The sequence below is a fragment of the Phalaenopsis equestris genome, unplaced genomic scaffold, assembly GCF_001263595.1.
Source record: "Phalaenopsis equestris unplaced genomic scaffold, ASM126359v1 Scaffold000226, whole genome shotgun sequence".
In the NCBI taxonomy this organism is placed as follows: domain Eukaryota; kingdom Viridiplantae; phylum Streptophyta; class Magnoliopsida; order Asparagales; family Orchidaceae; genus Phalaenopsis; species Phalaenopsis equestris.
Window position 1 is genome coordinate 1,864,514 of NW_018164668.1, and position 11,357 is coordinate 1,875,870.

At 36.1% G+C, this 11,357-nt stretch overlaps 1 protein-coding gene across 2 annotated transcripts; it reads right to left on the minus strand.

Annotated features, from left to right (window-relative positions):
- Window positions 1-6,663: 6,663 nt before the first annotated feature.
- Window positions 6,664-10,199, minus strand: LOC110023712. 2 transcript variants are annotated; one of them, XM_020723254.1, is made up of 3 exons: window positions 10,007-10,199; window positions 9,811-9,922; window positions 6,664-8,693 (listed from the first exon to the last, which is right to left on the minus strand). In XM_020723254.1, the coding sequence occupies exon 3, from the start codon at window positions 8,690-8,692 to the stop codon at window positions 7,076-7,078; it is 1,617 nt and encodes a 538-aa protein (XP_020578913.1). In that variant the 5' UTR covers window position 8,693; window positions 9,811-9,922; window positions 10,007-10,199; the 3' UTR covers window positions 6,664-7,075. The 2 variants fall into 2 exon arrangements, with proteins under 2 accessions (XP_020578913.1, XP_020578912.1); XM_020723253.1 differs by having other exon boundaries at window positions 6,664-8,714.
- Between the last annotated feature and the right edge of the window lie 1,158 nt (window positions 10,200-11,357).

Here is an 11,357-nt window from a genome sequence, read left to right on the forward strand (position 1 = left end):
CACTGGCTTCCTTAGGTTTTGTATACCCTGCAAGGTATTAGAAACATGGATTGTAGAACTAGAATCAATCCACCATGTATAATGATTAACACTAACCATATTAGACTCATAACAGACGAATGAAAGTTGAGTACCTTTCTTGTCGAGCCAGTTCTTAAACTTGATGCAGTCTTTCTTTATGTGCCCCTTCTTCTTGCAGAAGAAACACTTTGACTCTTTCTTTATATCTGGCTGAGGAGGAATCTTGCCCTTTCCCTTATTTTTGGCTTGATCTCACTTTCTCTTTCCTTGAGTAGTAAAATTCACCTTTTCACCCTCTTCCATTGCCAATCTATCTTCTTCTTGGACACACATGGTCAACAGTTCATTAATTGACCATTTATCTTTATGTGTGTTATAAGAAATTTTGAAGGGTCCATATTGTTAGGGCAGAGTGTTCAGAAAGAAATGAACCAGAAAAGATTCCGACATTTTAACTTACAAAGCTTCAAGCTGAGCTGCTATATCCCTCATGCACATGATATGATCACGCATGCCTTTAATTTCGGTGAGCTTCATGGATGAAAATTGCATAATTAAGGTGCTGGCCAAAGCCTTGTCAGATGTTGCAAACTGTTCATCGATGGCTTTTAAAAGGTCTTTGACCTTATTATGTTGCTCGACAAAACCACGGATACCAACAGATATCTTGGTCTTTATGAACATCACAGATAGACGATTGGATCGCTCTCATTTTTCATAAAGATCAACAACATCTGGAATGCTGGTTTCAATAATGGCAGGTGGTTCGTCTTTTCTTATAGCATAATCAATATCCATCCATCCTAAATGGAGAAGAACTCTATCTTTCTACACCTTATAGTTATCACCCTTTAATTCGGGAATATCACACTTAAAATCAGAAATGTTCGCATGTTGAATAGCTGCAAAAATTATCAAACATATATGCCCATTATTTTTTTTTGAGACCCAAAAACAAAATATCATGTTTTATCAATGTAAATCATGCTCAAATCATTGAATCTAGTTTCATAGAACTTGTCTGTGGACAAAAATTCTACTCAAATTAGATTCATTTAATAAATTTATGATAAAACTATCAAATTATGTTCATTTTCCTTAATTCTTATGGGTAGATTAAGAAATATAAGCTGATATTTCATCTTATTTAATCATACAAAAATAACAAAATTCCTGTGGGTAGATTTTATTATATCTCTTATGATTAATTACAACTAATATTTTAATGTGATTCTTGAATTCAATATATAATCTTAATTGATTAAAGATGTTGTGGTTATTCCATAATTAAATAAAATTATATGAATCAACTAACATTAATTAATTCTTTATTAAGTGCTAAACATTTGCATACAATCATAAATAATACAAATAAAATGAATAACATCGCATAAATATTATTTAACGTAATATATATTGACATAAAACGACATGTCGTTTTGCATGACGAAGTTGGTTTGTGCCAAATGAAAACGACACGTCGTTTTCACCAACGCCCAAACGACAAGTCGTTTGACTCGTCTTCATCCTGCAGCCGGGTCATCTAGACCCGGTTCAGACTCGCGGTTCCGAATGGGAAACCTGACGGTTTCTCAGCCAAAATTAATAGTTCAAATCACAGAAAGCTTAGAAACTTGATTTCAAAATGATTTACGGTTTTATTTTGGATTAACAACGTCAAAATTCTAATGCCCCAAATCAAAACGTTTTCACAAAAATGGGCAATAAAAATGGACATTAACTTTAATATCTCAACCAAGATTTACGCATAAATAAGGTGAAACAGAGTAAGCAAGGCAGAGGTTAATAACAGCACTGATATCAAATGTAAAATTTCTAAATACCATATTCGATCTAAAAACATATTTGAATCGATAAGCGAAAAGCGAGATAAGATCATGCATACTTCCGGTCATAACTCATATGAACAAAGTTTACACTCACAGCTCACACGACAAATTTTCTGTTATAGATCTTCTAAGCTTTTCTCACCCACAACCCGATGGTGCAAATAAAATGAAGAGGAGCAAGCTTAGGGACCAAAACAACAAGCATCACATCTAATTTATAGTATTTTGCCCATCACAGAGTTCAATTGATGTGACCACATTATGGAATATTACTAAATTCATGTGTTGAACTTAGACGCTATATGGACCACATTATAGAATTTATTTCCCTTAAAAACACCAAGAAATTCCAACGAGTATTAAAATTAAAACAAAGAATTAATTAATTTGGGAATTCTAACGTGTATTAAAATTAAAACAAAGAATTAATTAATTTGGAAATTCCAATAGGTGTTGAAATTAAAATAGAGTTTTAATTAATTTGGGAATTCTAAAGAAATAAATTTAATTCCTATCATTAATTAATTTGGGAATCTTAAAGAAAAAATCCCAACATCGTATAACAGAATTCGGAGTCTCTTGGAATGAAGAGATGTGTCATTTAGAATAAAGAGATTGTTTCTTTGAATGAAGATGTGTGTCTATTGGAAATAAGTGGGTTGGGGGGAGCGAAGACATGTTAGTAATTTTCAATGTGAGTTTTATCTATATATATGATGTGTAACCCTATGGGTATGTACTTGACTCCTCTGAAATAGTGAAATTCGTCGCTCTACTCCGGAGGACGTTGGCAACTTTGCTGAACCTCGTTCAATCTTTGTGCTATTCTATATTATCTGGTTTCACAGCTCGCAAAGTCTTCAAAATTTATTGTTGTGCCAACAAATTTTTCACTCTTGTTTGTCACAATTCGAAGTTCCTGGCTTCATCGAACTTCACTATCTCGAATTTTGCACCAGACATTCCTATTTGAAATTATTCCTGCAGCGAACTTTTCCTGTCTTGTGTCGAAACAAAAACACACCGAAAATAAATTCAAAAAAACCTTAAATTTTTCTGTCAATTGCAACAATTTTTCTACAATTCTGTTGTGATCCGTGAATCAAAATCTTTCTTGTTCGCATAAAAATTCGGCCTAACTACTATGGGTAACCTTATGGGTATCTACTTGACTCCTCTTAAATAATGAAATTCACCGCTCTGCTCCCGATGACGTAGGCATCTTTGCCGAACCTCGTTAAATCTTTTCGTTCTTCTGATTTTGTGTCAATTCTTATTATTCCTCGCCCTAAATTTCTCTACAAAACCTTACTTTAAAATAAATAAAATGGGCATTTAAATTCATACCGGACAATTCTCATGTATTTATTGCATTGCTAACCCCCCAACTTTTCATATTTACATGCATCACACTCAAAGTCTTAACGTCAGATCAAAAGTATTACAATTACTTGAAAGTGAAATAGAGATGAATCATGTGGTTTTTGACATTATAGTGTTATAAATGTAAATATAAAAATTTAGGTGTGTGATATGTAAGAACATATAATGTGAATTTTTCATAAAATTGTTATTGATATGGTTATTTAAAATGAATTTTTTTTTTTGGAAAATTCTAATTCTCCATTTTAAATAATTTTAAATAATAAAATCTATGATAATTTTATTAAAAATTTACATAAACCACATAATTATTATGCATTTACATATCTAACACTTAAATTTTGATATTTACATTTATAATGCTTTTGGTGTTTGTAAACACGCATGAAAATATATATTTTACTTTTAAGAAATTAATAATAGAGACATTTTTTTTTTCCTGTAATGTTAAAAGATATGAGTGGTATGCATGTTGATATGAAAATTTAGGAGTTCGGTACTATATACACTAATTGTGAGCCTGAATTGCAAAACATTCGAAAGGCCCAGACAACGGCCAGAAAACCAAAGCGGTATGTCGCCTTACTACCAGCCATGTGATCGGAATGACAGACCATGCCGAGTGTCCCGATGACAGAGGCACATACGGGAATCCTTGATCGCGGCTAATCGGTCGACTTACATTTACTACAACGAACGAGATCAATACTCAATTAGGCGCCTCGGCTGACTAACCCAAGGCGCTCAGTAGGTCGAATTCAAGAAAATCGGACAACCAATTACCATCATGTTAAAATTCAAAGTGTAATACTGATATGGTATGAACTCCATACGATTAATTAAAGCATCAATTGAAATAAGAACAATTTTCATAATTGTTCCCTCCTTTATGTAATTGTACAAAATACCCCTCCATATATAAGAGGCAAAATTATGAATAAAATGGCTTTTCACTAGCTCTCTTTACAAGAAGCTCCTGACTTGCTATATTTGTTTTCTCTATTCTTTCCTTCACTCAATCTTAAACCCTCGGGGTGTATTCACAAAGAACTACTTTGGATCCAACACTCTAAAAGGTGGTGTAATGAGCTTGGATATGCCACAGACGAGAACTGGAAAAGGCTACGAAAGAGAAACTTCTCAAAGTGTGATAGCACGTATGGAACCCAATAGAGATGCTACACTACTAGACATCTATGCACAATTTCAAGGCTTACAAGCCCAAATGACCCTCATGTTGGAGCAATTCGAGATCCTCCGAGCAGCAATCACCCGTGAAACGACAATCCGCCCCGTTTGAAGGGCCAAAACAATCCCCCCATCCCCCCCGCCCCCCGCGTTGGTGAACCCGTCTACTCTGTACAACAAAGTCAACAACCAACAAACAGAAGGACAAGGCGAGTCCCAACACACTGATATAAGTGTGCATGCACATGTGAACAGGTGATGGGAAGAACAATTGCGAGTGCCTGTCTGACCACTCGCAGGAGGGGCGTTCACTTGCCAAATCAAAGAGGCAATACCCCGCCCATGCTAAGGATCCCTGGCCAAGATTCTTACGAAGAGAGGATCGACCCAATCGACAACGTAACATCGTTCGAATCATCTATTCGTATGCTCTAGATCGACGACGCTATATTGTGTCATCACTTCTTAACCACGTTGTAAGGGTGGGCTCTTTGATGGTTCAATGGTCTGCCAACTGAAAGCATCCCAATTTACTAAGAGTTTAATATACTCTTTGTTTCACACTTATCAAACGTACAGAAACCGAGGAAATACTCTGACACTCTTCTAGACCTCAAACAAGGAGAAAATGAGAGTCTGCAAGCCTACATCACCCGCATCTAGAACGAGATACTCAAAGTTAGAGTTCTAAAGCCTGATATGGCTGGTTAAAATGAAGAATGTGAAGTGAGTGGTTCATGTATGACCTAAACCTATTCAAACCTGCTAATTTTGTAGAAGTATTGCATATGGCAAACGAGTTCATATTCATCGAGGAAGATCTTTAGGACTCTTCAAAAGGTAAGTTGGAGTCATCTAACCATCCCTTGAAGAACCATAAAGAACAAGGGGAACCACAGAAAATAAAACACAACCAGTCCTCTGTCAGTAGCCAAAACAATGACTCTTGGACCCGGGAACAACGAAGAAATGACAAAGGGAATCACGATTGGAAAACACCCTTTGATCAACAACGAGTTTAATATTATGAGTGACTGCATGTCTACCGTGAAATGCAATGTTTGACACCCCTCATTATGTCAAAGGCTGAAATAGTACAGCACATCCATACTAAAGATTATTTCAAACCGGCCCCACCACTAAAGGCGGCTCCTGCCTTACAAAATCCGAACAGGTAATGCCAGTACCATCGTGACCATGACCACCACACGGAGGAATACTATCACCTCTGAAACATGATTAAGGAGCTCATCCGCATTTGGAAGCTCAAAGAGTTTGTTGTCGTTGTCGTACATACACAGCGGCAGAGCAAAGCTGCAGTAAGAGAACCCTTAAACGGACCTATCCGGGCCAATGAGGTCCACGTAGCAGAGATAATCCTAACCATTTTCGGGGGAGGACCTCGGCCCTCCGGCGGGAAGAGACAGCGTTCGGAAGAGACATGCTCTACCTTCAAGTATAAACGTAACAATTTGTCAATTGCCTTTACAGATACAGTTCTCTCACCGAAGGATAACCCCTACAATGAAGTAATCGTCTTCACAACATTTATCAACAACTACCAGGTGGGTAGTATTCTAGTTGATACAAGGAGATAAATTACATTTTAAGGAACATTTCTTTCACGTACATTTTAAGGAGCATTTCTTTCACGTTCATTGTTGTGCTCACAATAGATTTTTTGTATTATTACAATGGTTTGGATTGTTTGAATTATTATAATGGTTCGCAATTTGGATTGTTTAGCTGCTTGGTTGGGTTCAAGAACAATTTACTTGTGCTGAGTTGCTTGAACTATTTAAGTATATTACAAAAATGTTTAGATGCGTCTTCCAAACTGTTGCATTTCTTCCTTTTGTTTAGATTGTTTGACTTGGTTCTGAAGCAGAGCAAGGCTTACTTGTGCTTGGATTATTCAAGTAAATGCATACATGACCCTTTTTGGTTCAGGAGCAAGGATTATTTGTGTTGGGAACAAGAATTACCTGTGATGGCCTGGCTTTCTTTGCTGACATTGAATCCTTCTTGCTTCGTTTTAGTTATTACAACAGTTTACTTCTCTATTATTTCTTAGTTTTTAAGCTATTTCTTACGCTGAAAAATTATTAACATGGTTAAGATGTCATCAAATGATGATTCCAATTTACAAAATCTCATTATTGGTATGACATATCGACATACATACGTGTTTATAAAGATAAGATTAAATAAAGTTGCCTAAGATTATTAGTCTTACTCTTTTACTTTGGAAGTCAAACACTTGTGCAAATCATAATGGAGGAATACAACAGTTTGTCTGAAATTTAAATTGACGCCTTAGACATGAAATCCAATTTCACTATGCTTGGAAGACACATAAACCGTGCAACCGTATGGTTAAGTTACATTCAAGTGATGAAAGGAGTTCATAATGCATAATCTCACTCACCTGGACGATTAATTTGTAAATACCAACATTGCCGTTTAAAAATCAACCACCCTCTTCCATCCATTTTTCAAATTCTCACCCACCAAGATGATTAATTTGTAGATACCAACGTTTGGGGAGGTGTCCATGTAATTATCCCAAAAGAGACGTTGGATTGATTACATGTTCCATATTTTCCTCCATCAAACTGATTGATCCAAAACCTCTATGTATTCATCAATGTCCTCTCCTCTTCCACTCGAACAAGAGGAACAAACACAGGAGCTGTCAAAGCTCTTCCTAAGCTAATCGGCCTACTGATTCTCTGAACCTGCACAGCCTCCATTGTTCCAGGGAAAGACAGGCTCCTGTTAAAATTCTGAAGAAAACTCAAACCACCTTCTCTCGGCAATGGAATCAGAACCTCCCTGCCTTCCTCATCTGTCACCGTTCTGTAAAACCCATCGTCTTCAATGTCATAGAAATTCGCAGTCCTCACCTCCTGAGCTAACGAACACGACCAGCAGAACAGCCACTGAAAATAATCAGTCATGGTTGGAGAGCTGCAGCAGAATGGGTTACCAGGAAGCTTAAACTTCTTCCTCATCTCTGTTCTCCAAAACCCAGCGTAGAACAGTCCTAAAACGCTAAGCAGGCTTCCGGCTATAACCAGAATCAGTTTTATGGTATCGTTGTCTACATTGAGAGCTGCGATTGCAAAGACCCAGAATGGAGCAACGCAGAGAAGAATGAAGGTGATTATATGAACATACATGTTGCCAAAACCGAGTCTTTCCATGTTCCAACCGAACACACAGAAGGTGCAGAAGAATGAAAGGCAGCTAACGGTCATATCATCCCTGCAATCCATTAGTCCCCCAATCCACTCCGGGCTTGTAATAATGATTTTCTGTTGGAGCTCCTCTGGTTCATGTTGCAGTCCCTGTTGATTCTGCAGCTCTTCTTCTCCTAGCGGGATCTCATCATTCACTCTCCCTAACGGACTGTAGATTGTGTATAAAACAGCCATGATTGGAGCCGCTATCCCAACAGCAATGGAGAGATTCTCAGCCCAGTCAGGCCTTGTTGCGCTCGTGAAACCCCAGTAGAGACCGCAGAGCGCGTATTGGGAGAAACAGGTGATGTGAAGAAGGAGGACAACCACAAGCATGTGAATCCTTTCGTTTCTCTTCGGAGCTCCATTTTTGCAGTAAACTTTTCTTAGCACTCCTTCTTCCCCAGGTATCCATCTCAGCAGCAGAAACAAATGATGAAAGAACTTGGGATGCTCGTACAGAGCCATCATGGTGAACAGCGCGTTGAGGATTTGGTTTATAATCTCCGACCAGTTATCTCTTTGCTTTTTGCTCGGAATTGCTTCATTCAGTATGCCTGTCATGACCAGGAAGAGCAAGAAAATACCTGCTGCAACAAACAGTAACCAGATAAACAGAGCAATGTGCTCAGGACCCTTAATCCACTGCTTGAAAGAATTCCATAGAAAGCTCCACTTGATCTTCCGGGCAAAGGGGACGCGAAACCGCCGGCGACGAGGCTTCGCCGGATCCGAAGGTGAAGGAGAGTGGTCTGGTGGAGCTGAAGATTGCTCCATAACATTCCTAAACCATTCATTGGAAGGGTGAGCTTTTAAGAAATCGAGGAAGCGTTCTTCTTTGTCATGGCGGCTTTGGGTGAGGAGGCCTTTTTGAATTGCTGGAATGTAGATGGGGATGTAATCTCCAAGCTTTTTTCTGCCGCTGTTTCTCTGTGATTCTTCCTGGATTTCAGAGTTATGATCCCCATTCTGAGCTGAATCCATGCAAGTTTGTTCTTTTGGTGTCATTCTGTAAATTTTGGATCAAAAGCTGAAAATTTTCTTTTAGATGATGACTGTTCAATGTACATAAATTATGATAAATAGCATGAAATGGTGAAATTTCAGAAAATTTCACAAATTTGTGAAAACTCCTGCGCACGGGAAAATTCTAACTAAAAAAATTTGAATATTTGGTTTTAAATTTGAAGGTTAATAGTCTAATTTTGCTATTTAATAAGTAATTTGAAAAATACATGATCTATAATTATATAAGTTATTATTAAAATAAAAAATTAATTATTTATATCTTATTTGATTATGTAATATATTATAATTAAAACAAGTCAAATAGGAACATATATATGTAAAAGCTCAGCGCAAGCTCGAACTCAATATAAGTAACTTATGATTAGACCAAACCAAGTTCAATCTATAACATACTCGATTTGATTCGGCTCAATTACAACTTTAACCAGCACAGGCCTCCCAACAAAATTTACTATCTAGACGTCATTTTCAAGCAAGCTCATTCGATCTGTCAATAATTATGCAGGTCAGGTGATTTTTGCAAGGAAGTACAGCTATTTAGGCAAATTACAAAAATGTATGATCTCCTTTGCAAACTTTGATGCTACTCTAGATGACTAAATCTGTAATATTTATTTTCGTTTTCTTCTTCATGTACTGTTTGGATCTAAGAACTTCAAAAAATTCTTAAGGATTTATAATCAGTTTCGTAATTTTTAAACTTCTGTTGAACTGATTCAAGATATTTCTTGAGCTGAATCTCCTCAGCCTGAATTTTTCTACTATTTTTGGACAACAATGGCATTTGTTAGCAGATGACTTCTGCCAAAAACAGTTAGCTACTGAAATCTAATTCAACTTCGAAAGAACTAGATGAGAGATCTGCAAAACTAATATCAAATGTTTGATTTTGATGAGGATATTTCAGACAAAAAAAAAAAAACCATTTTTCTTTTAGTAATCTACTTCATTCAGACTACTGTGGACATTCAAAACTTCAATTTTTGGTGGAAAAAAATTAGATCTTTCCGTCAAATTTTACAGCTTTTTTTTTTTCTGAAAACAGCAGTAAGTCTTTCATGGCTGATAAAAAAGGAGAGAGAAAATAAGAACAATACCTGGATCAATCAACTAAAGGCTTGAGAGAGAGTCATGAGGATCCCAAAGATAAAAAACCAACTTTTGCTTCTTCAATCGCTCCTTTCTTCATCGGCTTCAGCTCAAAAAATGCTACAGAGAGCATTCCAATCAGAATATAAATATAAAGCAGCAGAGAATTAAGATTTTTTTTTGCTGGGTAATCACTGCCCTTACAGAAGTTCTTGAGCTGTCTGTCCGCTCCTTTGATCTTTATCTTCGATTTTTTTAATGATTTTGAAGCACTCAACGAACCAGTCAGTGAGAGGAGTTTATGTCGCTCTGTGAATCCTCCACAGATCGTTGACTTCGTACGGACTGGGTTTCTTTCCCAAACAAGAGCCCTAACGCCACTTGCCAAACGCTTTAAAGCGCAGGTCTCAATCACATTAAAAATGAGGGGAATACATCTCCTAATAAAAAAACTATATTTTTGTTAGATCTATAAAAATGTGCCATATGTCTAATGTCTTTTTTTTTTACTCTAAAGATGATAGAACCGGCTCTCAATCCATCATGTCTTGGTTGGACCCATGCGATTAAACACTCGAGTACCCCCCCTAGATAGAGAACAACTCATCTGATGGGATTCGAACCTCGGTCCGGAGCGGACTTACACTGCTGAAACGAATGCTCTACCGACAGAGCTGGAACCGTGCAACACGTGTAATATCATATACATGCGTAAAATTAAGTTGCACCACTAAATTAATATTTAAATCATATAGAAGAAAATACACTCATTTGGGATATTCAAATAAAATAATGAACATAAATACAAATTAAAAATCTACAAAGGAGTCATCACATCAAAAGTTTCGCTGTGAAGATAAGGAGAAATGAATAGAATACTACGGCGCGTATACTTCTTCTCTACTCTCTTGGTATTAACAAAAAATTTGGATGATTCTTCCTCTCTCGACTGCACAAGCGAAATCCGTCTAACTCCACCGTTCGACTCATCACATAACTCGCACTTGTTACGCACTGTCGAGTGAATACATAAGTTATAGAATGAAACGAGCACTTAAAATTGAATCGTGTCAAGCTTTGCCTTCCACTCGCTCTATTTTACATAAACATCATTCATTTCCTATGAATTAAAATATTTACATCTAATATTTATTTTTTACATTTATAGAAGATCAAATATTTCATATCATATTGAAAATATCATTTTTCTTTAATCTTCAAAAAGTGAACTACATCTTTTAGAATATAAATAAGATGATAAAAATGTAAAAATTAAAATTTAAGTATTGGTATGTATGTAAATACATGAGAATCGAGCGTAACATTAATTATTCATGTACCGTATTCTTCTTAGAAAATAATTGCTACTTTGGAATTATTTTTATTTTTCTTTCTTTTTTTAACTTTTTTTTAAAAAAATATATTTACTTCATACATTTTTCACATATTTTTTATTTTTTTAAATAACTTCCTTTTAAAAATCATTTAAAACTTTTAAAAAACAACCTTTTAATATGATATATATATATATATATATATATACAAAGGAAATTTG